Source organism: Leptonychotes weddellii, chromosome 10 (assembly GCF_054177405.1).
Source record: "Leptonychotes weddellii isolate Sample4059 chromosome 10, ASM5417740v2, whole genome shotgun sequence".
Classification (NCBI taxonomy): Eukaryota; Metazoa; Chordata; class Mammalia; order Carnivora; family Phocidae; genus Leptonychotes; species Leptonychotes weddellii.
Window position 1 is genome coordinate 24,833,968 of NC_138378.1, and position 27,895 is coordinate 24,861,862.

General features: G+C 60.4%; 1 protein-coding gene across 4 annotated transcripts in view; it reads right to left on the reverse strand.

The window, feature by feature from the left end:
• Nucleotides 1-2,728: 2,728 nt before the first annotated feature.
• Nucleotides 2,729-27,895, reverse strand: part of NOL4L (nucleolar protein 4 like) — a 126,775-nt gene continuing 101,608 nt past the window's right edge. For 2 of the 4 annotated variants that reach the window (XM_081833084.1, XM_081833088.1), the window contains 6 exons: nucleotides 14,729-15,006; nucleotides 12,518-12,703; nucleotides 12,248-12,439; nucleotides 11,854-11,976; nucleotides 11,305-11,506; nucleotides 2,729-7,301 (listed from right to left, as the gene is read on the reverse strand). In XM_081833084.1, the coding sequence (XP_081689210.1) occupies nucleotides 7,081-7,301; nucleotides 11,305-11,506; nucleotides 11,854-11,976; nucleotides 12,248-12,439; nucleotides 12,518-12,703; nucleotides 14,729-15,006 (1,202 nt within the window). In that variant the 3' untranslated portion in view covers nucleotides 2,729-7,080. Of the gene's footprint in view, nucleotides 7,302-8,398; nucleotides 8,974-11,304; nucleotides 11,507-11,853; nucleotides 11,977-12,247; nucleotides 12,440-12,517; nucleotides 12,704-14,728; nucleotides 15,007-27,895 lie in introns of those variants that run through there. The other 2 variants (XM_081833086.1, XM_081833085.1) reach the window with 2 other exon arrangements.

Below are 27,895 nucleotides of genomic sequence, written 5' to 3' on the forward strand. Positions count from 1 at the left end.
AAGGTATTTTACTGGCCTGGTGAGCATCATGACTGTTTTATGTCCATCCTGCTCTTAAGTCAGATCCTGCTTGAGAGGGGTCTGTGGGTATGTGTGTGTGTGCTGAATAGAGTAGCCCGCTGATGATCAGGGGCCTCGGGGGACCAGAGCATCTGCCTGCTTGCCTCCCGAGAGGAGGTGGCACGGCTGTGTTGTGCTTGTGTGGGGGCATCGTCTAACCTGATGGGGAAAGTGGGCTTTGTGACCTTGGAGACTAGGACTTGAAACCAAATGTTGACAGTGCCCCACGCTTCCTCTTGTCTCCATGCATCAGTTTGAAAGCCTGGACTAACTACCGAAAGATGTAGACAAAAGCCCTATCAGGAACATAAGCATGACAAAGAGACACCTGTCTGTGCAGTGGCTCTTAACCTTTCTTGGAGCACAGACTCCTTGGAGAACCTGACGGAAGCTCTGGACCCTCTCCCCCAGGAGTGCACATCCACATGAAGTTGTGCAGACTATTTCAGAAGGCTCATCTGCTCCTTAGGCAGCTGGGACCCCTCATTTAAGAAGCCCCCTGACTGGTAATAAATCTAATAAAATCTGGATTTATACAAAAGATCAAGGAGGGGAACCGAGGACTTTGCAAAGGATTCTTTTTTTTTTTTTAAGATTTTATTTATTTATTTGCGAGAGAGAATGAGAGAGAGCACGAGAGGGAGGAGGGTCAGAGGGAGAAGCAGACCCCCCGCTGAGCAGGGAGCCCGATGCGGGACTCGATCCCGGGACTCCAGGATCATGACCTGAGCCGAAGGCAGATGCTTAACCAACTGAGCCACCCAGGCGCTCATTTTGCAAAGGATTCTTAGTGTTCTGGTAAACTGGGTTTCCCTAGTGCATCATAATTTTATTTTATTTAAATTCAGTTAATTAACATATAGTGTATTAGTTTCAGAGGTAGAATTCAGTGATTCATCAGTTGCATATAATGCTGGTGCTCATTACATCACGTGCCCTCCTTAATGCCCATCACCCAGTTATCCCGTCCCCACCCCAGCAACACTGTTTGTTTCCTAGAGTTAAGAGTCTCTTAGGGTCTCTCTCTGATTTCGTCTTATTTTTCCCCTCCCTTCCCCTATGCTCCTCTGTTTTGTTTCTTAAATTCCACAGGAGTGAGATCATATAATTGTCTTTCTCTGATTGATTTATTTCGCTTAGCATAATACCTCCTCACCATTATTTTTATTATTTTTTTAAGATTTTATTTATTTGACAGAGACACAGCGAGAGAGGGAACACAGCAGGGGGAGTGGGAGAGGGAGAAGCAGGCTTCCCGCAGAGCAGGGGTCCCGATGCAGGGCTCCATCCCAGGACCCTGGGATCATGACCTGAACCGAAGGCAGATGCCCAAAGACAGCCACCCCGGCGCCCCTCTTCATCATTATTTTTAAGTTGCACTTATGTGCATGTTCTCCCCTTCCCCTCCCTGAGTAAAGGGAGGTTTGCCTGTTTTGTCAGTAAATTTTAGTTCACCGTTCTGTGGGGGCATTCCTCTTTGATGTTGTTCTGTCCACTGTTGACAACAGTGGTCCTGGGGCCCCATGTAAAGAAGCCAGACGGGGATCAAGCAACGCTTCTCTGTCCTTGAGCGAGGTCTCCTCCTCCTTCCATCCTGTGGAGCTGCTGCGCTTCATCCAGAGGTAAGTGCTTTCCTGGTGCCGCCGGCGTGCTCTGCGGACAGTGGGGCTGGGCTCCGGATGCGCTGGCCCAGGTCGGGGGTTTCGTGGTCCCTTGGTGATTCTCAGCAGGGGTAGTTTGGGTTAGGACAGGCCTTTCATGGTATCATTGAGGCATTGTGGCCCTTGGTCCTTACGTTGCGTGAAGAGAGGCATGTAACTGCTGTCTTTGGCTTTCACGGTCCCTGCTAATCTTACGAACCTTGGCCACACACTGGGTTCCCTGGGTGTGGTGGCTTCAAGCTATCGCCCCTCTCTGTTTATCTCTTTCATATGTTTGGATATTGTACAGAATTTCGGTTTTAGAAAGATTCTTCTGCCATTACAAAAAACAAATGTTTTAAAAACTGCCATGCAATGTGTGTCTGTGTATCTGTACACACACACACACACACACACACACACACACACACTTTTAACAGTAGAACTAACATTTATGCTTGTAACTTGCAGAATTGCTTTTAAACTCATGACAGGTTTGGCCCCAGCCATATTCCTGCAAGTTTTCCTCAAGGTTTAGCCTAAATGATCTATGTAGGATGAAAGAAGTCTGTGCACAAGTAAACAGCCCTTTTCCCTCAAGGTGGGCTCAGGAGTTTTGGGTCAAACGGAACATCAAGTGCTGAAGGTTCAGGCCCTCAGTCTCCCAAGCCAGCACCGAGGGCCGGCGTGTGCGAGCCTGGTTTCAGTGGGGCCGGGGGCGGGCAGGGAGGACGTGCGTCTGCGGGGTGGGGACCGCTGTGCGCCCCCGGGAGTACACCTGCCGCCCGACGAGTGCCAGTGAAGGTTCATTTTCTTCTCTAACGGGCTGGGTGTCGAAATAAATGACAGGCTTATTCGTTTGAGGACGGTGTCCCGAGGCCTTCGCGGTGGGCTGGCGCGGCGGCCGGGAGAGGCGGGGTACTTACCAGCAGAGCCAGCAGAGCGGCGGGCGGTGCTGCCCTGCACAGACGCGCAGGGAAGAGAGCTAGCTGGCGGGGCTGTTGAGAGGACACGGTGGGAATGAAGCATCCGGTTTGTTATTCAGTGTTTATTAAGTAGATTCAGTCTTATATGTGATATACAGATTCAAAAGAAAAAGGATTCCACATACTTAAGAAATCAGTGCATTTAGCAAGTAATACCATGGAGATAACAGCTCGATTAACAGCTCATTGGTCTTTTGTTAAGTGAGGGAGAGGGACTTGGCCTGTGCTAGTCATTCCACAAACAGAACAGAATTTAGTTGCATCACATAGAGAAGACACATTCTAAGAATTAAAATATTAAGCCACATTTACTGGAAAAAACTCACTCCTATAGAACACAAATCCTTTTTATAGAGCATCGAGGAGGAAGTGCTCACCTGCTTAGAAGAGCCACGTTAAGTTGCATAGGTGCATATCTGTAAAAATATAATTTAGAGATGTAGCCATTGATTAATCAAGAGTCACCTTTAAAAGTTGGTGCCATCCACGGTTTGTCTTAAGTGCCACATGCTTACCGTCTGGAGTCCCCTGCCCCTCCTCAGAAGTGATGCCTCCGGAGCGAGCTGCCTCCAGGGGAACCCTGAAGGAATGCTGTACCATCCGCACTGCAAGTCCCAAAAGCTCATCTCAGGGAATTTGCGCACTCCCAAAACATGTCTGAATTATACCGGAGGACTGACAGCCTCTTGGGTCGTCCCTAAATCCTGGGTGGCTTGACCCTGACGGTCCCACGAGTCACCTTGACCTCCCCACTGCCAGGCTGCTGGGAGACCTCCAACCGCCCACAGCTCTGCCGCGAAGTCCCACTCGCATGCTCTGGGAGTCCACGCAGGTGCCCACCAGCAGCTGCTGGGACGTCCCTGCGTCGCCCCCTGCTCCTAATGGACCACGCCACAGAGGCATACGGGCCATCTGCTGCATGGAGAGTTTTCCGAGCTTAGAAAAAGTTATTTTTCAGCAAATCTTGAGTTCTGTGTTGGGTAGGATTTTTGTTTTTGTTTTTAGGTGGAAACATAGGTAAAAAGAGAGGTTTTTGTTTTGTGGCTTTGCTAAGCAGATGAGCTTAGTGAGGTGCACCTTCCTCCTCAAGAGCGAGTCTTGCAGAACACACAGGGACTGGGGTATCTGTACATGTAAACAGTACACTTTCACTGAGTCCAAATTAGGAGCAAAAATACAAAGGTTCACATTGGTCTTAGGTAGATACAGGCGAAAAAGGATTGAGCTGTTTAGCTCAGAAACAACAAAAACAAAGTTTCTAAAGCACCACTAAATTATATAAAAATCAGACCATGGACAGATTGAAACTGGTATTCTGGTGAAATACTTTACTATCTTGTAAAAAGTTTTACAAAAAATTACAAATTAAAAGTATCAACCCTCTGAGTTCAAAGCAGCATTTTTGAAAATGAACTGGTAGTTAATCCTGTAACCACCCCTGGAGTCGTAAGTGGCCCTTAGGAATAGGGATGGCCGGGTTCCACCTGCTTGAAATCCTTGAAAACCCTGCTAGCCCCCTCCTGTCCCCCTCCCCCTCAACACTGTCCTGGGGTATAAACTGTACTGGAGGTGACGGTAAAATGAATTTCAGATGGGTCACACCATTTCTGGTCTACTAGATGTCTATCCCCGAAGACCAAATTCCCCTTTCTCCTGATTCTACCCTTCTGCTGGAATTAGCCCCCTGCAAAGACTCTGGAATCGGTATATTCTACTCTTGAGTTACCTTTTAGCTTAGGATCCCCAGTGATGAATTTGTGCCCTGAGGCCCTCCGTGAGAACTTTAAATGGCTCCGGGGCAGGGCGCTGGAAGCTCCCTTTGGGAGAAGGCAGTCCCTGGGGTGAGGGTGAGGGTGAGGGTGGGACAGCAGTGAGCTAGGTCCAGCAGAACCAGCTCTTTGGTGCTCTCCAAGTCAGAAGGAGTGGGGAGGGGTTGAAGCTGCATCTCTGAAAACAAAAGCAAAACAGAACAAGTTCCCTGACTGAACTAGCTAATGGAGTCCTGTTTCCACACAGCGACTTGCTCCTGATTCTGCCCTCAGCCGGGCGTCAGGCGTAGCTTCACAGAGAAGGAGTCCCCCGGGCGGCGGGGTGACGGTGGCAGAATCCACTGTCCCGGAGGGGCTGCGTGGCCTTGCTCGCACACCCGTGCGCCCGTGCTCAGGCAGGCTGAGGTGGTCAGCTCAGAAAAGCGGGACCGCACGCCGAAACTGAGGCTGCTCTTCAGATCCAATCCCTAGTGTGGGGCTGCGGGCAGCTCCCAGCCCTCCTCTCTGCTGTGAGCAAAGCGCTGCGGTCGCGCCTGGCCTGGGGCCTGCCTCCGGGAGGGGGAATGACAAGCAGTTGGTATCAAGAATTCTAAGGCGGCGATTGTCTCTGCCAGTTTTTAACATTAAGATTCTCACAAATTGCCTGGGGTAACATTTTGCAAAAGACCTACTGATTACTTTGTAGTATTGTTCACACACAAAAATAAATATTTACACAAATTGAAACGGCCGGGAGTAGCACTGAGCAGGTGGGGGCTGGACGCGTGGATGGCTGGGGTGGGGGACGGGCCTTGGGCGCGGGAGCTTGTGCTGTGTGAAGGGGGCGTCTCGGGTGTCCTGGCCCGGACGGACCACAGGCCTGGAGATTGGCCAGATGGAAGGCAGAGGTGGTGTGGCTGGGGAGGTGCGGGGGGTGCTGGAGGCTACTTGAGAGAGGAAGGACTACCCCCGACTGCTGGGGGCTGGAAGTAAGCACGGGGTGGGGCACCCTACCTCTCAGAGCTCTGGAGCCCCCCTCCCAACCCCCCCAGTAGTCTGCCATAGTGCTGGGAGGCAGGTAGCTGCAGAAAGCTGGTTTGGGAAGGGGTACCTGCTCTGGGGTCGAGTGGCTGTGGCCGTCCAAGGGTCCACGCGGCCCTGGCTCCCCTGGGGCCGCTCTGCTCTGAGGGAGGAAAGGCTACAGAGGGCTTCTGCCGGCTCTGGGTGGGGGGCGGGCAGCGGAGAGCTGCTGTCATAGCTACGGAGTGTCACACGGAGAGGCCCCGGGGGCCCTCGGAGGTGGGGGAGAATCCCTGGTTTTAGCAGCACTGGGAGGTATTGCACTGAGCAAGAGGAAGTGCCTACTGGGGAGGAAGGACCAGGCCGGACTTTGCTTTTGCCCTTTTTCACACTCCAGGGTTACAGGTTTCTTCCAGGACTGGCCCCTCCAGAAGGGACGAGGTCCTCAGAGAACCCAAGTGGGTTCTACTTCTGTTGATGGTCCCTTTACTCCAGCCACGGGGGCAGAGGACAGGAGCTGCAGTCCGACCAGGGGCTCGCAGCTGCTTTTCCTGTTTGGTGGCTGCCTGACAGCTGGGGGCCCACCCTGAGGAAACAGGCCCTTCCCGGCACGTGTCCGAGGGCCCTGGGCCTGTGTGGAGAAGTGTTCAGACCCGGCTCCCTGGGGGCAGGTGAGGGCAGGGGCCCTCCTGGCCGGCGGCTGTCCCCCAGCCGTCTGTCCTGGTAAGCAGCCAGGAGGGCTGGGGCCAGGGGGCTGCAAGCTGCTCCAGAGGGTCACAGCCCTATCTGGACTCCAGCCCCTGGCCACCCCTCTGGACTTGCCTCCCAGGCAGACACCGTGTGTGGGGGAGTCGGGAGATAGATAGCCGTTCAGAAGGGGCTCAGGGCACATCCTGGAAAAAGCCCACGCTGGAGTGTGAGGTAGAATACAGGTGGCCGTGTGACTGGGGCTTCTGTGGAGTGGGGGTGGGGGAGCCGTTTTTGTTTGTCTTTGCACTGGGTGTGGGTGAGGTCCTCCGGCTTGGCGGTGCTGGGCGCTGGGAAGGACAGCCAGCCCGGCGCCCGCCCCACCGCACCCCGCCCTGCCGGCCCCCAGCCCGCGCCAGTGTAGTGATATGGAATGTTAGGTCACAGGGATACATCCTTCTGATCAGACAGACACAGACTGGCAATCTGTACAAACACAAAAGAATCCATTTTCAGAAAAATAAATTACTAAGGGGAGAGGAAGAAAGGGTCCACTTTGTTTTTCTCAATAAATATGCAATTCTGCTCACCTAAGACTTGAAAGGTAATTATCTGGGGGTGGGATTCTAACATCAGGGTCCACGAAGATGATTCTAAATAGAGCTGCGTCCCCAGCGCCTTGTCAGGGGAGCCCCAGCCCTTCCAAAGCTGCCCCATTGGCCTCTTCCAAGCAGGTCAAAGCACCCGTGTGGTGAGATTCCAAAAAAAAAAAAAAAAAAGTGTCCTTGTGCCCAAAGTCGCAGGTGCTTGGCGTGTGGCTAGAAACAGCTCTTTTGGATCCCACCTCTTTCAGAAAACAAAATGTACCAAGTGGTGAGGCAGGGAGCCGGGCCGGGACAGCCTCCGTCCCTAGGGTAGTGCACTCCAGGTGCCGCGGGGTCAGTTCTGCTGTAAAATGAGGTTTTCCAGTTCGTCCGCGGAGCGCAGCAGGAAGGCGGCGGACTCTCGGTAGCCGGCGATGAGCTGCCGCACCGCACTGATCTCCGTGGGGCTGAGCTGGGCAGCGGGCATGGTCCTGCTGGTGCTGTTGCTGGAGGGCGTGGGCGTGGGCGTGCTGGAGGCCGTGGCGGCCCCGCCTTTCATGCTGAGGTCGGTGGGCCCTGTGGAGGGGACAGTGCGGTGAGGAGGGGGGCCGACAGCTCGCAGGCTATCTGGGAGGTGCCGTCACCCTGTGCGTCGTCGTGGGGGCCTGCTGTGGCTCGGGCCTCGCGACAGTTGTACCCTAGCGCCTAGAACGGGACCCGGTACCAGATGAGACGTGGGGTTCTCTGCTAACCCTCAGGGCGGTCCTGCAAGGAAGGGGGCCTTATCGTTGACAGGTGGCAGCTGGGGAGGCCTGGAGGTCGGAGGTTTGCCCCTGGTCACGCGGTGAGCGTGTGCGCGCGGCTGCCTTCCGGGCAGGGGGGCCCGCGGCAAGGGGCTCGGCCTCTAGCTCCCTGGCCCTGCTCGCACCTCAGCGGCTTGCTGAGGACCGGCGGGTAGACCGCGCTCCCCTGGGAAAGGAGGCGGCCTCCGGGCAGCGTGGGCCTGACCCTGTGAGAAAGGCCGGCGGCGTCGGCCTGTGCCGTACACGTGGCCACGTGCCGTTTGTCCCGATGTGGCGGCTGTTCAGGACGCTGCAGGTAAGCAGGCACCTTACACCCGGAGAGAAAGGAGTGTGTGGAAAGCCCTGGAGTCCAGAGTGGAGCCACAGGAGACCAGGAAAAGAAACACCCATGTGTGTGCTCAGACCAGGGAGGGGCTTCTGCCAGGTGGAGGAGAAAGGCCAGGTGCCCTGCTTGGCTGTGGGAGAGAGGTCGGGGCCAGGCCAGCCGGAGGGTGACGGTGCCTTGCAGGGGAGGGGCTGGGAAGGACAGGACCCAGCGGTGCTATCGGGAGAAGTCCCCTCTGCCCTCAGAACGGTGGCAGCAAAAGAGCCTGAAGTCTTCTGAAACATCCTAGGGGTGTGTGTGGCGGGGGACCACCAGGCCCTGTCTCCTCTTTGCCCTTCCCCAGCCGCTCCACGGGGGCATCGCGGGCTTTGGCATCAGGCTCGCCTGAATTCAAGGCCTGCTCTGCCACGCTGCAGGCCACTGTTCCACATCCCTGAGCCTCGGAACCCAAGGAGGCTGCGGGGGGCTGAGCCAGGCCTGTGAAACTCTCAGCACAGCCGGGAGCTGCCAGGCCCACGGTGGAGCGGGGGGGTTGGGGGGACGGGCTTCCAGACAGGTTTTGGGGCTTTCTGAATGGGCTCCCAGGAGACACGGAGGCTCCTGGAATTTGAAACACATTCTTTTGAAGTGTTGAGCCAGAACACAGCCAAAGAAGCGCATGTCTGGGCTGTCCTGGGGGAGGCCGTCTCCCCGCGCCTGCCCGCCGCCCAGTCCCTCCTCGCCCTGGGCTGGCTTACCCGGGCGGGCAGGCGCGGGAGGCTGTCCGTGCTCATCAGCCGTCTCCCCACGACCCCGTGGGCTCTGGCAGCCAGCGCCACTCATTACTGCATCTACAGGGGCCCTACAGGGGCACTCTCTGCCGCTACAGAGAGAGGGACAAGCTCGAGTCACTGGAGGCCTCGAGACTGGAAACAACACGCTGGGAGAAACTGGAAATGACTGCCGCTGAGGGGAGCTGGTGCGGCCCCTAACGGGGAAGGAGGCTGAGATGCGCCCATCCGTCACCGTCACCGAGGCGGTTTCCTCTCTAACCAAAGCACATGGCGTCAAGGAGGCAGACTTGGAAACGGCTTATGCTAAGGGACATCCTTGGAATTGAGAGTCCAGGGAGCAGCTCAGTCTGTAAAAACGAAATGCAGGGGGAAGGAGCTGGGCTATGACTTGGCTGGAAACAACAGCCAAGCAGGCGGTGGGCTCCCCTCGTGGTGGCCAAAGGGCTACGGGGACAGGCGGGGGGTGGGGTGTCTCCCCGTCGCCTCCAGACAACATGTGGCGGGTTCCCCTCTCTCCATCCCTCAGCCCTATGCTCAGAGCTGTCCTTCTGTCTCTCTCGGACGGGAGAGCGTCCCTACCTCCCGCAGCCCATCTGCTCTGGGGCTGACGTTCAGGAGTGGGGGCAGGAGTGGGCGCAAGTGGCCCAGCACCCCCAGGAAAGGCGGGCCAAGTGGATTCTATGGAAGCTCAGCTGCATCTCCCGCTGACCACCTGATGAGCACAGGGAGGAGCTCTGAGCCACCAGCGGAGCGGCCCTGCAGAGGCGCCGGGGTGACTGAAGGACGGCTGACAGGGCCGACGGCTGCTGGGGCAGGCAGCGGGACTGGGACTGCGGCCGGTGGTCTTCCTCCAGCCGCTGGGCTCCAAGCCAGTGCTCCCGGGACATGGGTTGCCCCGGGCCGGGAGGCGAAGGAGCAGATCTCTGCCTCCGTGACCTCCCCGCCCACCTCTACGGAAGCAGGGTGCTTACAGAAGGGGACAGAGGCCCCGGGAAGCACAGGAGCAGAGCCAGCTGCCCCCCTCAGAGGGAGGGCGGGCCGCTGCCGGAGCCCCCCTGGCAGGCGTGAGCAGGGCCCAGGGGGCAGCAGGCCCGGCGCCCTCCCCGGCGGCTGCAGCGGTGAGGCGGGCCGTGCTGCGCGGCACCAGGTCGGGGGTAGGGGTGGGGGCCGCCATCGCCTGCGGCCTGGGAAGGACAGAGCCTCAGGCTCGCCATGTCTGTGCAGAGGTCCTATCCTCCCTGCCCTGGGACCTGTCTTCGGCTACGCTAACAGGGTCCCCACTCAGCAGGGCTGTCAGGTGGCTCTTCTTCCTGGAAGAAAAGCAGCCCTTCGGGGACAGCCGTTCCTCCTCTCGCCGCAAATGGCCGCTCAGGCGTCCACCTCGGGGATTAAGGCCAGGCAGCCTCTTATTTTAGGTTAAGAGGCATTAGGAAGGGATGAGAAGTTAAGCCCAAGCAGCAGTCTTCCAGGGACCTGCACACACTTGCTGGTGGTAGGAGCGAGGTGAGCGGAGGGGGCTTTGGGCTTCCTGCCGTGGGCAGGGGCCCGCGCCTCCCTTGCTGCCCAGGAACCGTGAGGGGTCTCCTGCAGCCAAGGACAAGGGCTTGAGAGGAACTGTTCAGGCACGTTCAGCCAGGACCTCGAACCAGAGTTTCCTGGCCTGTGGGCGACACCTTCCTCCAACCTACTCAAGCAATTTGGGGTCACCCTCAGCTCTCCTCCTCACCCCTTTGCTTTTGAATGACCCTCCGTGCACATAACTTCTGCCTCCTGTCCTTCTAATTCTGATCTCACCACGGGGGCAGGCAGAGCGCAGTTCACAGCCCTCCTTTCTTAAAACCTATCAGTGGCTCCCACTGCACACAGACCAGAATCCAAGTGCCCGGCCCAAGAGGCCCCGAGGTCACCCCCACCCAACCCCTGCCCATGCCCCGAGGCCGCCAGGCTGCTCTCCACCAGCGGAGGCCCCCGGACTCAAGGGGGGCGTCCTCTCCAGTTCCCACTCGGGGCAGCGCCCAATGCCACAGGGAGGTCTGCGTCTTTTCAGGGACCGTTTCCCCAATCCGGGGCTGTGTCCCATCTAGGGAATCACCAGCTTCAGGGGGTGCAGTAGGGGGGACAGATGGTTCACTGTGGCCCCAGGTGACCTGGATGGGCTCCATAGTGAGAGCAAGGGCTGAGGCCTGGAGAAGGCGGTGACCTGCCCAGAGCCACTCGGCGGGCCCCCCAGGCCACAGCAGAACTGGGCCGCACCTGGGCTAGATGCTAGCTCTGCCACCAACTCCCAGTGACCACCTCACTGAGCCTTGGTCGGTCGTGGGCAAAGCAGGGGTGTGGAGAGGATTTGACTCAGGTAGAGCAGGGCCTTGGCTGCAACTCTGGGCTCACGGTGGCCCTCAGGGAGCCGAGACAGGGAGAGGCCTGGCAGAGCATCCACTCGAGCTCTGGAGCAAGCCGCCTCGGGGGCGAGAAACGACCAGTAGGCTTTTTGTTTTAACTGCCTGAAGTTTTCCTCACCTCCCCATCAAAGGACTGGCCGAGACTGTGAAGTGGGGAAGGTCCCTGAGCCACGAGGGAGGCACCTTCCCCGCCTGCCCTGCCCCCTTCCCTGAGGCTGCGCTGCGCACGGACCTGGGTTCTGGTCAGGGAGCCAGAGAGCCTGGGTCCCCCGCACTCACCATTACTGTGATTTCCTGTTTGGAGGGAGGCAGGGGGCTGCAGGTTGCTGCCCAAGGCCCCGTAACCACGGTAACTGTAGTTGAGGCCGCCGTTGACGTACACGGGGTCCTGGGAGTAGGAGGAGGCTGGCAGTGAGTAGGTGGAGTGGGTGATGGCTGCGGAGTCCCGGGAGTGCTGTTTGTCCAGGGCGATGGGCTCGTCCTACAGAGGGGGAGGAAAGCGCTAGGGAACCAGAGGGGCGGCCATCCAGACCCTTGTCCCTGGGACCCAGTGCTGTGATCTGCGGGACTCTGCTCATGTCTCCGTGGGCCAGAGTTGATCTGTCCCGGCCTAGCTAAAAACACTGTCGGAAGCCACACCCCGGAGGGCGCAGGGCCTGTGTGCCCCACCGAGGCTCCGTTTGGCTCCGAGGACTGCCCGCCCCCCACCTTCACCACCCACTGCACACCGGCTGGCCTGGCGGGGGTTCTGCCCAGCCTGGGGGTCTGCGGCATGACCGCCGGCCGCCCTCTCACCCCTGCTGCCCAGGGCTGCTGGGGAGCAGGTACCTGGGAGGACTGGTAGATCTCCAGGCGCATCCTTTTGGCTGCTTTTCTCGTCTCGCTCTCGCAGGCAGCTGCCAGGATGTTTTCGGCCATGGCCGAGGTCAGGTGGGGAGGCGTGGGTCTGGTCTGCAGGCACAACGGGGACGGAGCCCGTGTTGGGGCTGACCCAGACAGACCCCTGCCCTGGAGGGGGCTGGCACAGGGCTGGGGTGTGGGCTCCGAGCCCATGCTCTCTGGAGCTCTGTAACCTCTCTGGGCCTCAGCTCCCTCTGTGAGTCCGGGATCGCTGGGTGGAGGGCAAGTGTCTGGCCAGGGGGGCGCCCAGGGGCCCGGCGGGTGTGGCTGCAGGCCCGTGGCAGTGCAGAGGGAGCGGGGCGGACGGGGAGGAGGGGCTCACCATCTCCATGCCGTTCTTCTTCATGCGCCGGCAGGACTTGAGGTACGTGCGGATGCGCTTGCGGGCCCGCTCCTGGAACTCGGGAAACTGCCGGCTGCAGGACTCGATGATGGCCTGGATCTTCTCCTTGGGCTGCTTGGAGATGGGCACCATGCGGTCCAAGTTCTCGTCCACAAAGAGACGCACGAACATCTGGGGGAGACACAGGCTGTGGGAAGGGCTGGCCGTGGCTGTGGCCCCCGCCCCTGCCCCGCTCGTCCCTCGCCTCACATTGAAGGCCTTGAGGCGCTCGGGGTCCATGCCCTCGGAGTCGTTCATCTTGTCATTGTCCTCGTGGTCATCGTGGTCGTCGTCGTCGTCATCTGCTGTGGGGGCCCGGCCCACCGTCAGGTCCTCAGGGCAGCCACTGACCTCAGTCTTGATGGAATCATAGCTCCCGGAGCTGTAAGGGGGCGACTGAGAGAGGGCAAGGGCCGGAGGGTCAGACCGGGCCCGCTTTCGGCCGGACAACCACGGTGGACTTGGGGACCGGGACGGTGAGCATGCCCGGCTGCTGCATGAGCCACAGTGTCGAGGTCCCGCGTCGCCTCCCCTCCCTGGGCGGCCAGAGGCAGGACTGCCCGGCCACAGCGGCGCCAGCAGAGGCCCGGGTCCCCGGGGGTGCTGAGCAGAGGCGGCGGCGCTGTGCTCGGCCGCTGAGCCCACATCGGGAGCTGCCACATCGTGCGAGGGACAGGCAGACGCAGGAAGGGTTCCCACCACCAGCCAGCCTCTTCTGGTTCTGCCGAGACTGGTTCTGGCTTTGGGGTTTTCCTCCCTGATCCCCAAGGGGCGGCAGCCCTGAGCAGCAGCCGAGCTGTCACGCAGGCGGCGAGCGTGCTGTCAGGGAGGAGGGGACAGATGGGCTGGGAGAGGGAACCAGCTGAGGCGACAGGTCCCGTAGGCAGAGTGCATCCCCGAAGCTCCCGGGCTGGGGTTCTCCTGTCTGCTGCCACCCCCGGGGAGACCCTGTGAGCCCCCACGCAGAGTGTGTGTGTAGAAAGGGGGAGTGGGAAGCAGGCCCGGCCCACCAGCAAAGAAGGGACCTCCGCTGCCTGTTCCCACCGCAGGAGCTGCTCCCAGAATCAGCCCCTTCTGGGGAGCACAGCCCCTTCTGGGGAGCACAGCCCCTGCTGAAGAACAAATGCATGAAGATGGACACGGACTGGCGCCCAGTCCTGCAGCAGCTGCCACCACCGGGCTTCCTGTGACCGTCCCACAGGGATTGGCCCTCCCAGGGCCCCTGGCCTGGTGCCCGACTCTTGATCCACACACAGACTTGACAAGGGGCAGAGACACGGAGGTCGCCCGGCTTCCTGCTGGGTCATGCCGGACTTGCCGTGGAGAGGCAGAAGACCTCCCGGGCCCTGGGCAAGTCACGTGCCCAAGCCGCTCCTTAGCCAAGTCCTCGGCCAGGGCCAGAGGAGACGGAGACGGAGACCGCAGGACACAAGCTGCAGGTGGCACCGATGCCCCGTCTCACTTCTGTGGCCTGAGGTCACAGTGGCGAACGCCCCCTCCGCAGCTCTCCGCTCAGTGCAGGCAGCGGCTAGGCCTGCCCCTCGCACTTCGGAGGTGAAGGCCGTGCTCTGGCCAGTACCCGCTCCGGGGCCCGAGCTCAGACACACAGTGACAACTGAACACCCACTCATCTGGAGAGAACTTTCCCGCGAGACGGGCCATCAGAGGCAAGCCCTGGCACCCATCCCACGCCCTCTGCAGCAGAAGGCGGCCCAGGGAGGGGGAGGAACCTGTGTAGGGGGACATGGCTGGCGCCCAGGGGCGCAGGGCTCCGAGAAGTCACCTCCAGGGCTGCCGCCCTGGCAGGAGAAAATCTCCCGAGAGAGTTCCCGTGCCCAGTGCTCACCGCACCGCGGCAGGAGACTTAGTGACCCAGAGGCAGCTTGCGGAAGTGTGAGGGGGGCCCCGGGAGGCAGGGGGCAGTGCTCGGTGGCGAGGGCACCAGCGACGGCCACCCTTCCCCCATGAGCAGCCCACGTCAGCCTGATCTACCGAGTTGCAAACATCCACATCCCTGGGGCTTCAGAGGCCTCGTTCTTCCCCTGCACCGTCTGCGAAACGGGGACAGGCGTGCAGAGGAGCCCCGAGAGGCGGGGCCTGGCTGCTCTAACCGGCAGCAGACTGTTCTGGGGGGGAGCGGAACGGGCCACACATCACCCCCACCTCCACTGAGGCCGGGGCCAAGGCCTCTTCACGGCTGGTGACACCTGCTCAGAGAAGGGAAGGCCTAGCCTGAGGTCACACGCCGTGGGATCTCATTCCAGAGCCTCCGCAGAACGCCCGGCACGGCGGCCACGGCCTCCACGCTGACTTGGCGTCACGGCTCCGGGCACATAACCATTTCACGTCAGCCTCGCACCACCCTGACATGCACAGGAGGAAGGGGGCTCACGGCTCCAGGGGGCCCACAGCCCCACACACCTCAGGGGTGGTCTTCACCCCGTACTTGACACGGCTCCGCAGTCCATCGGTGCCACAGCCGTCGGAGGGGTAGGAGGGCGTGCCGAGCGCCGTGCCCGGCGGGAGCTTGTCGCACAGGTTGATGGGCTGATCTTCGGAGGTGGCGGTGAAGTCCATGGGGGCCACGGCGCCGTTGCCATTCATCTCGGGGAAGGCGGGGTCGCCCTGCGTGCTGCTCGATGTGGATGGGTTCAGGGTGGAGGAGCCATTGCCACTGCCACTCTCAGAGGAGGAGTCATCTGCAACAAGAGGCCTGGGTGTGAGGCTCCGCGCAGCACCTACTGTCCCCTAAGGCCCCCTGGGGGATCGTGGCCACGGCAGCCCCAGGGAATACTTGCCCCATCCTGTCCTCACCAGCATCTCTGGGCAGGAGGTGAGCACGGCTGTCCCCTGAGGGGCTCCGCTCCGAGAGGCCAGCTCTGCCCCTAGCCGATGTAGGGGCACGCTCCCTCTGCCGGACCCAGGCCATCGGGGTGGAGTGGCCGTGGGGCGTGCAGGGCACGGTGGTCTCCGGCACTCCACACCCGAGGCACCACGTCCAGGCTCAAGGGAGGCCCGGCTTCAAGGGCCTGGGAGTGCGGGGCTGCATGCCAGAGGTCCTTGGATACCCCAGAGGTCGCTTGGGGCCTGACCGGCACCCCGCCTTCCTCTAACTCACCGCTGCCCTGCCCCTTCACACCCTCTCCCCACAGCAGGCTCTCAGCTTCCTTCATCTGCCCAAGGAGAAAGGGCTGATGCCCCACTGTGCCCCCCACCCCCTCAGTTACCCACTCCTTCCTGCAAGCAGGCCCCGCCTACCCACAGTGTGCCCCCCACAGCCGCCTTTGGGGTCAGGCCACGTGGCCTTGGACATCCGGAGCCAGGGCTCCAGGGTCTGGGCTCTGCATTCCCTGCACCTCAATGGGCCCTCGCCGCTTTCCAGAGGTGACAGCCCGACAAAGCTCTGCTGAGGGCGCCCCCTGCTGCGGAAAGCACAACACTGCCTGGGGAATCCGGGGAGACAAACTTGAACGAAGGCGCTAGACATTTTCAGATAAAATTCCAGGCCCCTCTCCTCAATCCAGGCCCAGCCTCCTGCTTGATCAGCTGAGACGGCAGAGGCCAAAGCTACTCCGAGCTCCCAGGGTCACTGTCAGGTGAGTACCGCGTACTTCCCGGTGGCGCCCAGGTGCCCGGGTGGCCCGGCCCCAGCACCCAGAGCCGCTGGGGAGGGGCAGCCACAGTGAGCCCTGATCGCCTCCCAGGCCGCCCCTTCCCCCAGGCCAGGGTCGCGCAAGACCCCACCCCCACTCTCCCAGCCAGCAGATTATGAAGATTTAGTCCCCGGGGCTGGGCATTGGGCACGCGCACCGCCAGAGCGTCCCCATGGCGACCGAGCGGCTCTAGCGCCCCAACCAATCGCTGGCCTCCCGGCTGCCCGGGGGCGGGGCCGGGCTGCCCATCAAGCCGCCGAGCCCTGGGCAGAGGGGGATGGGAAAGGCCGCGGCAAAGTGGCACCCCTCCCCCTCAACTGCCGCAGGTCCCCCGGGCCAGGCTGCCCCTCCCCTCCTCCTCCTCCTCTTCCTCTGGGCAGCCACGCCTCCCTGCATCCTCCCGCAGGTCAGCTCCAGGCTCGAGCCGCCCCACAGCTTCCCTGCTTGCTCCGCTGCACCTCAAGAGTCCGTGTCCCCCCCTGTCCCCGGGCCTGGGACCCTGCAACCTCTGGGCCCTCACCACCCATCTGCCGCCCCCCCCACCCCATCACAGATGGGCCAGGTTCTCCTAACGCAGTATCTCCAGCAACCGATCTAGAGGTTTGTGGAATGAACAAATTACCCAGCAGTATTTACTGAGCACCTACTGCAGGCTGGCCCAGTCCCAGGCTGGGAAACGGAGTCGATGACAACCCGGGTGCCAGCCCTCCTGGAGGGACAGACGCACATTACTGAACCACAGGAGAGTGGCTGCCCTCCCTCCCCTCAGTCCCACCCCGGTCTCCACCCTACATTTTTCATCACTCCATAACCTTCCTGTTCTCCACAGCCTGCTGAATAATATAGAAAAATACAGTCCAGACTCCCGTGGGCTGTGTTCTTAGTCCCGTGACTTCTGTAGCCCAGGTCCCACTCTGCTGGCCACCGTGGGGCCTCATGCCTTCAGGCCTCCGCTTGGGCTCTGCTGTCTGCCTGCCATGTTGCTTCCAGCTCAGAACATTTCAGTCCACTTTCAAGGCCTGGTTCACTGCTGCCTCCTCAGGGCAGGCCTCCTCTACTGTCCCTAGGCAGGAGGTACTCACAGCCCTGACGAAGCCGGGGCCCATCCCTCCTGGGAAACTTCATGCCTCCTTAGCCTGGCCCCAGCTGAGTCTTGACAGCCGCCCACCTCCCACCAGGGCAGGACCTGTTGCTGAAGAAGCCTCCACACATTCAGGAGCCTCTTCTGGAGCTGAGGTGCTGGAAGGCAAGGATGGACACGCATACTGGGTGATCACATGAGCTCCTATTTCCTCTGGCAAGTGCCCATTCTTAGCCCGCCTTGCAGGTGACACTTCGCACCCTGGAACCATCTCCAACAGGCCAGCTGCTTGACCTTGGAGGGCTCTGTCCTCCTCCAAGAGGAGGGGTTACTAGGAGGGCACCAGGCCTGGCACACAGTGAGCCAACGTCCCGGCGCTCAGCATGGGCATCGGGCCCACAGCCTCCCGCAGTGCCCAACCCCTGTACAGGCTCAGACGTGGCCCCCGACCGCCTGCCTCCCCGACCAGCTTACCCCCTGGGAGGATGGACCCCCCTTGCCCTAAAACTCTGGTGGGGGGGCAGGGGAAGGGGGAGCGGGGAGGCAGGCCGACTCCCCTGCCCCGGGGCTGTGCACCTGTGCTGGTCAGCTGGACAGCCACGGGCCCTGGCTCCAGTCCGAGCCCCCGCTTCCCACTGCTCAGATGCTGCCCTGGGCTAGTAAGGCAAGTGGCTGGGCAGGTGGGACCGCGAGCTACCAGGAGTCCAGATCATGCATTCCAAATGTTTAGAAGAAATGGGGATCTGCACCATTCGGTAACTATCCAGATTTTAAACTCTTAAGGACTGACTTGCATTGTTTACATTTCGAAAAACCTTGCCAAATAAATGGATAAAACAAAATGGGGTCTATCCATGCAATGGAATGTTATGCAGCCATAAAAAGGAATGAAGTCCTGACACCTGCTACACCGTGGAAGAACCTAGGAAACATCATGCTGAGTGAAAGAGGCCCAGTCACAACGGGACGGGCGCTGACAGTCTACTTCCACGCAGTGTCCAGACGAGGCACCTTCCCAGAGACAGAAACATCTGGGGGCTCCCCGGGGCGGGGAGCAGTGGGCACGGGGAGCTACCGCTTAGTGGACGTAGAGTTTCTGTTTGGGCTGATGAAAACCGTATTTTGGAAATCATGGTGCTGCTCGCCCAATACCGTCAATGTACTTAATGCTGCCGAACTGTATACTGACAAACGGTGGAAATGGCACCTATTTACCACGAAAATCCCCCCAAACCAACCAACCAACCAACCATCTAAGACCTGGAGCAGACCAGCGGCCCCAGTTCATGAGCTCCGTGTGTCCCCCACAGGCCAAGGTTCTCTGCCTCCACACCACAGCCCTCACCAGAGGGACAGAAGAGTCACAGGGCGTGCGCCCCCCGTCACTCTGCCCGGGCCACCTCAGCCCGGCGTGCCAACCGCAGGCCTGCCCCACCTGCCCCGGCGCCGCCAACAACTCGGGTCCACTTTTTGCCAACCGGAGAGGCCACGGGTTTTAGGCAGAATGCAGAGGGCCTGTGGAGTGGGATGGACGTGGGCTGTCCATCAGATGCCACTTTACCTCCCTGAGCCTCAGTTTCCTTTCCAAAGGGGTGATGTCAGTAATACAGGATTTGTAAGGTATAGACAATACCTGGTATACAGAGTAGGTGCTAGGAAAAAAAAAAGCTAGTTCTCTACACCCCACACTCTCACTTCATCATGCATCTACTTCGCGCGCGCGCCTCCGAGGGCCCCTCAGAGCCCAGCACCGCGGGAAGGCATGAGTTCTGAGGTGGGCACGTATGTGAGGTGGTGCCCTGCCCACCCGTGTCCGTTCCTTGCTTGAGCACTTACTGGGTGTCCGACCCATGCAAGACACTGGGGACGCAACAGTGAAAAGACAGGAGTAGTCACTGTCCTGGGGGCTCATACTCTAGCAAGTAAAAAACCAAACAGAAGGGTTCTAGAAGAGACTGGGCTCCAAAAACACAGTTGTGAGCTTTCTGGCCCTTGATCCCTGCTCCTCAACCCCCCAGCCCTGACTGCAGGGCCCCATCTCCAGAACTCATCCTGAGGAGGGTGAGACACTATGAGGATAGAAGGGACAGAGAGAAGATGGGAGGAAAGGAGGGAAGTCTTTTTGGAAGTAGCCCACAGAGGAAGCCTCACAGGAGGAAGCTGACAAGGCCCTGGGGCTAACCACCCCCCCGCCGTGGGGGCAAAGGTGCTGCTGGGGGATGGGGGGGGGGAGTGGATCTGTCAGCCTCCCAGGAAAATGGCAGCTGCAGGGACTGAGTTCAAACCCCTAAGCGGGAACCAGACTCCCTCCAGGGGCGGCCGCCTTCCTGTCACCCCACCCAGCTCTCTCCCTCTCTGGCGCATTCCCTCCCCTCCAGGGACTTGCTTCAAGGTCACCTTGGTAAGACCTCCCTGCCCCCACTCTGCCATGCTGACCCCTTTACCTACTTTTTCCAGAGTGTTTTAATCACCTTCTCACGTACTATGTCTATGGCCTGTGCCCCCACCCCACCCCCTGCTGTAAGCTGCCCCCACCCTGCAGACCCATAGTTAGCAGGGCTGTATGGGGGGCGGGGGGGCAGATCATTCCTGCCTCTCCAAAAACCATACTCCTCCCTCTGGCGAGGGCACCCACGTCTTCCAGGGTGAGCACGTGCCCACGCCTGGCCGGTCAGCCCAGCCTTTCCCAGTGATCAGCGGGCATCCGACCAAGCTGGACCCACGAAAGTCAGTCCCGGGGCTCTGGCTGAACTGTTTGGAAAGAAGTGCTCCTCCTCACGCCCCAGGGCTGCTGAGCCCATCCGGCAGGGCTGAATAGCTGGCTCAGACAAATCCCCCGGGGTCCATCTGTGCCTAAAACCAAAGAAGAACCTAGACTTTTTGGTTATGGGAGCCAATGATTTCCTTAGTTGGAGGCAGGTTTGCATCACGTGTGTCCGGTTTGGTCTCTGGGTGATCCACAACCTTCCCTCTGGCTTCGTCCTGAGGTGGCCAATACCCCCAGGATGGGCTGGTGGCAGCCCTGGCCCCTGCAGTGCCTGGCCCCATTCGGGGAAAGAAGGAACAGAGAGCAGGGTCAGCAGCCCAGGCTGAGGTTCCGGGCCACTCTGAATTCTTCCCTCCTCCCCACTCCCTCGAAAAAAGTGTGATTTAGAGGAGCTATAGACGCATACTCAAACCCACGCCCCATTCCCGAATGAGACCAGCGAGGGGGTGGGGGGGGGAAGCAGGTGCGGGGCCTCGCTGTCTCCCGACCTTGGGCACAGCCCGTCTCCTTGGCTCCTCTTATCTGCAGTCCAGGGAGTTGCCACGGACGCCCTCTTGGGCTCTGATACTTTATGACCCTGCGGAAGAACCCAGCTGGCCCCATGGGCAGCGGGGCCCGACCCGAGGGGCGCAGGCCTCCGGCCACAGGACTCTCCGGGCAGGCACGTGTGCCGGCTGAACCCGCCCCACACCCCCGGCTGGAAGTGACCCTCTGTCCCCACGCCGGCCTCATCACTGCCACCGTGCCAGGAGGCCCCTCCAGGACGGGCACCCCGCCCGAGGCCAGGCTGCTGGGGCCTAGAACCATGCCCGCAGGCCAAGACTGCCCCCCACCTGTGACTGTATGAGCGGCAGAGAAAAGGGTCCGCTGAGCGGCCGCGGGGAAGCGGCTGGGGAATGCACCCCTTCTGAGCATGTCCCCCCACTCAGGCCTCCCCAGCTCTGGGCAGGACGCAGAGCCCACCACCTGGGCCCGGAATGCCTAGGGCAGGGAAGGGCTGCGGTGCCCATCTATTTACCGTGGGGCAGTGTGCTGCTATTCAAATGGGGGAATTAGCGATGAATGGGGGAAATTGTTCCTCCCTCTGTCCCGTCTCCAGAAGGAGACAAAAACCCCTTTTACCTCGGCAAACAATGCCCTTATGTGGGCGCCAGCGCCCCGCAGTCCGCACAAGCCTGGCTCTGTGCGAGCCGCCAATCGCCACACCGGGCTCTGGCGCCCCCCCCCCCCCGCCCCGGCCAGGGGCACCCCCTCCCAGTGGCAGACCCACACCAGCTCCCGCGGTGGGCTGGGCCACGTTGGGAAGCTACTCTGTCCCTGGGACCTCAGCCTGGGCATCCGCTGGGGCAGGCTGCCTTCTGTGGCCAGAGGTGCAGCAGCTGAGGCTGCACCCGCACCCCCTCCTCCCTCCTCCGTGGGCTGCTGCAGCGGCCATGCAGGGAAGGGGAGGGGAGGGGGCATCAATAATTCACACACAAAAGAGCCGGCGGGGGTGGGGGTGGGGGAGAGGGGAGGGCGCTGGAGCCCGCAGCCCCACCGGCAGCCCCACCGTGGGCCAGGGCAGCGGAGACACCAGGGCCCGGCCGCCCGGGGCTCTAGGCTGCAGCCTGGGGGCGCCGGCTCCACTCTGAATTTGGGTGTGCACCTCACCAGGGCCGGTCCCCGCCTGCTCTGACAAAGGCCAGTGGCTTGGGCCGTGTTTACATGATACATAGTTCCCAGGAGCACCAGGCTCCTGGCAGGCTACCCTGCTCTTCCTCCCGGAAGAAAGGGGGAGGGCCACGGGGTCAAACGGGGGACACAGAGGAGTTGGGAGGGGGCAGTACCCCTGGGATCCCACCATCCCCGCATGATGGGGCCACACTGGGTGCCCGCCCCACAGTCTGGCGGTCAGGCCCCCGCTGCCCACCTAGCCGTCCCTCCTAAGCATCCCACTGCACCCTTGCGCTTCCCCTGCTCCCCACCGGGCTCCTGGAGCCACCAGGCCAGGGACGCCGGCACCTCCATTCCACGGCCCCGCCTTCCTGCCCGGTGGCCCCGTAAGCAGCACGGCCACCTGGGCGCTCAGGGCCTAGAGCAGCGCGCTGTCTAGTGGCAACGGACCGCGAGCCACGCACCGAACTTCCCGCTTCCTAGCGGCCACAGTTAACAGGTCAAAAGAACCAGAGAGAATGAGTTTTAACGATCTATTTTATTTAGCCCAATAGATCCAAAACCTTATTTCAGCAACCAATACTGTGCTAAAATGGAGCTATTTTACATTCTCTTTCCTACGAAGCCTCTGAAACTCAGCGTGTATCCTGCACACGGCGCACCTCCATCTGCGGAGCCTTGTCGGGAGCCGTCTCCAGCCGCAGTATCAGCGCAGACCCAGGGTTTCCGGATTTCCCCTCAAACTGAAATCATTTCTCTCAGAGCAGGAACCCTGGGGCTTCTGCCCCTAGTGAGGGGTCCAACCCAAAGATGAGTTCAGGTCTTGGGAGCCGGTGGCTGGCGCCACCCACCGTGGGGTGGATCCTAAGTGTCAGGTTCCGGGCACACCCACTGTCCCTGACTTGTACAACCAGCCCTGCAGCTGGCTTGGGGGGGGGGGGGGACCAAAGGTTCCCTGAGGGAAGTCACTGGTGTCACAGAGAGTGAGTGGCGAAGCCTAGATGGGCCACTGATTCCCCAAAACACCTACCCTCTTTCTCCTCTTGGCCTCCATTTGCCCATCTGTGCTATGGGCCGGCCCCCACCTCTGCCACTGCCCCGCTTCCCACTGCTTCTCCCCCAGCACACACTGGTCCACACGCCTCAGGGGGAAACGCTCCCACTACGGACAGGCTGGGTCTGTGTCTTCCCAGGCCCAACATCTCCCTGGCCCCACCCTCTAAGTCAAGCACAGGCAGCGAGAAATCAATGCTAATTCAATGTACAAAGTACTAGCCAAGATGCCTACTGCACCCTCTCCCTGCCCCAAAACAGATCATGTGTTCCAAGAGTAAACAGAGACACTTCAGGCGACCATGTGTGAATGATTCACGGGGCAGGGCCCGGGCCCCAGAGCCCGTGTGTGTGCGAGTTGTGTCTGAGGGCCCCAGCAGGTCCTCCACCAGCCCTCCTGGAAGCCGGCCTGGCTTCAGTGCATCCCAGTCCTTAGGTCAGAGCCATGACACCAACGTGGCTCCGGTCACTTCCTGGTTCCCAGGAAGGTAGTCCTTGGACAGGCTAGGGTGGCAATGTCTCTCCTGCATGCCCCCCACCACCCACTCTGAGCTTTCTCTCCAGGGGCTGCGTCCGCAGAGGGTCAATGGGAAGTTGGGGTCTAATGCGTCTGAGACTGAGGGGCGGGAGCAGCGGGAGGGCTCTGACTTCCCCGACTGCCCAGCAGACCCAGGTAAATCTTCCAGGTGGGATGTGTGTGTGGGGTCTCGCTCTCCCTTTCTTAGCAGGTGAACCTCACCTCAGGCTCTGGAGCCTGTCCTACTCTAATGTCCTTCCCAGGCATCTGGGGGCCTCAGACCCTGGCAGCCTGCACAAGGCCGGGGCTGTGCAGGCCCAGCCTGCTCCTGGGATAAAGGGATCTCTCGGTGCTGTCTCCCAGCCTCTCTTACCCCTCAGTGGCCAGAGGCCAAGACAGCCTAGCATTGTCTGTGCGGCCTGCAGCCCAGCTGATGATGGACACTTTCCTGTGACCCGGGACTGCCAGGGTGGCCCTCAGCCAATAACCGGAAGGACTTGGGCCCCAGTTCTCTGTTCCTTGGGGGAGGGGAGGGCAGGAGGGTCATTCTGTGAAGATGTTTGGAGCCTTGAATAGGAACAACAGCTCTTGCTCTGGAAGGAGGGAGTATGACCTGCAGCCAGAGAATTAGGCCCAGACCCAGTTTCCAACCTCACTGCAGACAGTTAGGGTCAGGGGGTGGGCAGGGCCACGGTAACAGGTGTGGAAGAGCGAACGCGAGGTCTAAAAGCTTCCTGCAGAAGGCCCTTAGAAGCCATCCCCGGGAGGCCACGGTTAAGTGACCAGGGAGCAGGGTGGACACCCCCAACCTTGAGTGTGGGGCCCACAGGGAGGCAGCTGTGGCAGGCCCTGGAGCTCCATCCCCAGCCGAGGGCCCGTGGGAGGGTGGGCGCCGTCCACAGAGAACACGAAGTATCCGGGGCTCAGAGGTAATGCCAGTGACCGAGCCCGAATGGCCTGGTCCCAACTACTCGCCCCTCCTCACGAGCAGCAGCCCGCCCCCTGCCAAGAACACGCTCAGCACAGTGGCTGGGACACAGGAGGCAATTGCTGCCCAGAAGCCTTCTCCTCGGACGCCAGAACGAACTCACGGCGGCCTGCTTAGCTGCCCGCCAGCGTGGAAGCTTCAGTCGGAGTTTGCCGGATCCAGAAGCAGGGTCCTGGAGGACTCGGGGGTCCTGGCGCATGTGGGTGGGGTGTGGGACAGGAATTCACAAGATGCCAGGACGTGTCACGAGAGCCTGCCCTCCTGTTCCAGCTCTTTTTTTTTTAAGATTTTATTTATTTATTTGACAGAGAGAGCGAAAGAGGGAACACAAGCAGGGGGAGTGGGAGAGGGAGAAGCAGGCTTCCCGCTAAGCAGGGAGCCTGATGTGGGGCTCCATCCCGGGACCCTGGGACCATGACGTGAGCCGAAGGCAGACGCTTTAACGACCGAGCCACCCAGGCGCCCCTCCAGCTCTCTTTCCAAAGGAGCAAGACTCGGGCCAGGGGGGGGGGTGGGGGTGGGGGAAGAACAGGAGCAAGGGACACTGGTGTGATGTAAGGAAGCTGTGGTCAGAACCATACAGGGGTCATGAGACAGAGGGGACCCAGAGGGACCTGAACAAAGAAAGAGACAGGACCAGACCAAGTGGGGCTAATGAAGGGTCTGGAGAACTGGGAGCAGTGAGGAGAGGCCCTGGCACCCGATCCCCCAGCACCACCCCTGGCACCAGGCCAGCCACGGACGAGGAAATGGCCCCACGACCATTTGTCGAGCCTCCCCATCCCAGGTGTGTGCTGAGCTCTGTCACTGCCTCATCCGGCCGTCCGGTGCAGGGGGCGATCCGCCCTAGGCCCCACAGTGAGCCGAGGCAGGACGGAGCCCGGGGCAGGGCAGCGTGGCTATGGCCGGCCCATTTCCCCAGCACGCGGCCCTGCAGGCACGGGGGAGGCACCCAGGGAGAGGTCCAGGCCGGTGAGGAAAGCAGGGACGGCCCCTGCTGCCCAGGCTGCATTTCTGGGCAGTGGCGGGCCCTACCCAAGGACACAAGAGCCAGCAGGCAGGAAGCCTTGGGCTTCTCACAGAGAACTCCCAAGGACCCCAGGGTCAATGGTCACAATCACCCAGGCTACGTTAAGCAGAAGCGAGGAATCGGAGCGAACAACTTGCTGAAGACCACCTCGCAGGGACAGGACAGGGCAGGCTAGAACCAGCTCGGGAGACCCACAGCGGAGTGCCCGGGGCCTGCCTGCAGGGAGCCACGTCCAGCCAAGACCCGGCCCACAGAGGTGACCCCACCTCTCTCCACCCTCCTGGCTGTGGCCCTCTCTGCCCCGGCTCTCCTGTTTGGAGCCTGGAGTCAAAGGGAGCTTCTGGAGACACGACCCAGGAAATCCCCAACCCTGGCATTCAGCATCTTCTTGCCACCCAGCCTCTGCCTAACCGGCTACCTGAGCTTCCCAGGCACGCCTCAGGCCCACTCTGCCTGCCCTCGGCATCGCACCAAACACAGCCTGCTTCACGGCGCTGCGCTGGTCCCCCAGCCCTGCCACCAGATGCCACCTACTCCGTGCTCGGGGCCGGGGATAAAGCCCAGAAGAGGACACTCGGCCCTGTGCCGGGCCTTGGCCCCAGAGATGCTCAAAAGAGGGACTTGAATGTCCTCACGAATGGCCCAAACGGTGGCTCCAGAGTCAGAGACCCTTGTGGTCGCTTGTGGTCCCTCTCAGGAGAGGACATGTCCTTCCTTGTAGGAAAGGCTCGGTCATAGCTCCAAGCACTCGGCAGGCTCGGGAATGGGGATTCCAGTCACTGGGATGACTGGACAATCTTCACAAAATGCCACATCACTCACAGGAGAGGCAAATGACATTAGGAGGAAAAAAAGGGGCTGCAACACGACACAGTCCCCCTGTCTTTTTTTGTTTTTTAAGAAAACAAGACTTTTATTATGTGCACAGAAAAGACTGAGAAAAATATGCCCCAAATACTAGTCCTTTTGATTTTTTTTTGCTCCATTTTTTCCCCTAAATTTTCTTTTTTTTTTAAAGATTTTATTTTTATTTATTTGACAGAGAGAGACACAGCGAGAGAGGGAACACAAGCAGGGGGAGTGGGAGAGGGAGAAGCAGGCCTCCTGCCGAGCAGGGAGCCGGATGCGGGGCTCGATCCCAGGACGCTGGGACCATGACCCGAGCCGAAGGCAGACGCCCAACGACTGAGCCACCCAGGTGCCCCTCCCCTAAATTTTCTACAATAAATATACTTGTGAAACAGGGGAAACAGAAGATATGTTTCTCCAGAGGCACGCCTGCCCTCAGGCAGCTTAGAGCCCACAGGGATCCCCTGTTCTTGCGCCTCTCCCTCTCCCACCAGACTCCCCAAAGGCAGGAACAGGGCTTATCAGCCTTGGCATGACAAAACCGATTCAGAGCCCTGAAAGAACCAAAGGCCCCTCAACGCCTGGTAATGGGCACCAGAGGGGAGGCTCCTCCAAACCCTAGCACCCGCACTGGAGGGAGGGAAGGGGGGAGGTGGGAGGGGGGCCCCAGAGGCCTGGAGGCGCGGTCTCATCTGAGAGGCACAAACCAGAGGCCCTGAAAGGCCCCAGGACACCACAGGGCCCTGGCCCAGCCATCCCCACCCCCCACTGCCCTGCAGGAAGACGACAGTGCAGGAAGAGGGAAGCGGGACCCTCCGCTCTCCACTGGTGCTGGCTTCCTGTCTGCCAGGGAGGTGAGTAATGTCCGCTCCCCACCCCCTCGCATCCCTTCTGGAGGCCAGGCCTCACATTTTCCGTTCAGGAAGGGGCAGAACAAGAGGCCAGTGGAGCACATCAAGGGGAAATCAAGGAGTGGGCCCTCGCCTGGCTCCGCCAGCTGCAGCCCCAGACCCTGGCCTAGCTCCCTAGGTGAAGTTCAGGACACCTGCTGGCTCACCTGGCCTGTGCGTGTGCGCTCTTGGGCGCATTTCTATTCACTTATTCATTTAACAGACACCCCCCACCCCCACCTGCTCTGTGCCAGGCTCTGTGCCGGGTGCTGGGGTCCTAGCTTCCAGGGTGCTGTGCTATCTGGGGGAGAAGTGGACATCACACAGATCATCCCAATGACTGGGCATAATGACAGACGGACATACTATTTGGTCCCAAATCAACGCTAGACTATCTGCCTCAACCCCGGTACCAGGAGGGCCTAGGGTGACAGGAGGGGCAGGGGGCTGTGTCTCTGGACGAAGTCCCAACAGTTGGCTTCTCCCAGGTATCTTCTCTCTACCCCCAGAAGGCAGCCCCTGGGCCATGTGTTTTTCTAGGCACTACGAAGTGCACAGAACTCCGTTTGGACTCAAAGCCCAAAGCCTCAGATAGGGCTGAGCAGCGGGTCTGGAAAAGACTTGGCCACACATGGGCAAGAGACAGCAGAAGGAACAGCCTGGATCACTCTGGCCCCAAGAAACCAGTGCTCCGAGTGTGTGACGGGGGACTCCTCTGGCTCCCAGGCTCCCCTGCCCGGCTCTGGGGAACTTCACACATGGCCGACACTGGCCAAGGCAGAAAGAGGAAGGTAGGCTCGGCACCACCTCTCAAGTTTGGTCCGATCACCCAAATTCTCTTCATCTCCCACGTCTTGTGAGGCAAGGACAAGAGTGCCGCGCTCACCCGTGGTGGCTACAGCCCCAAGGGAGGAAGCACTGTGCGCGTGATGCCCCCCAACCTAGTGTCTGCTGTGATTTCAGGGAGCCCCAAACAGCACCCAGACAAGAGGTCTGTGCCGTGAATGCTTGCAGGCCGTGGTGGACTTGGGGGAGGAAGCACACTGTGCCTGTCTCAGGGCAGACCCGCTCCAGCTCCGTGAACCACAAAGACAGGCTGAGGCGGGG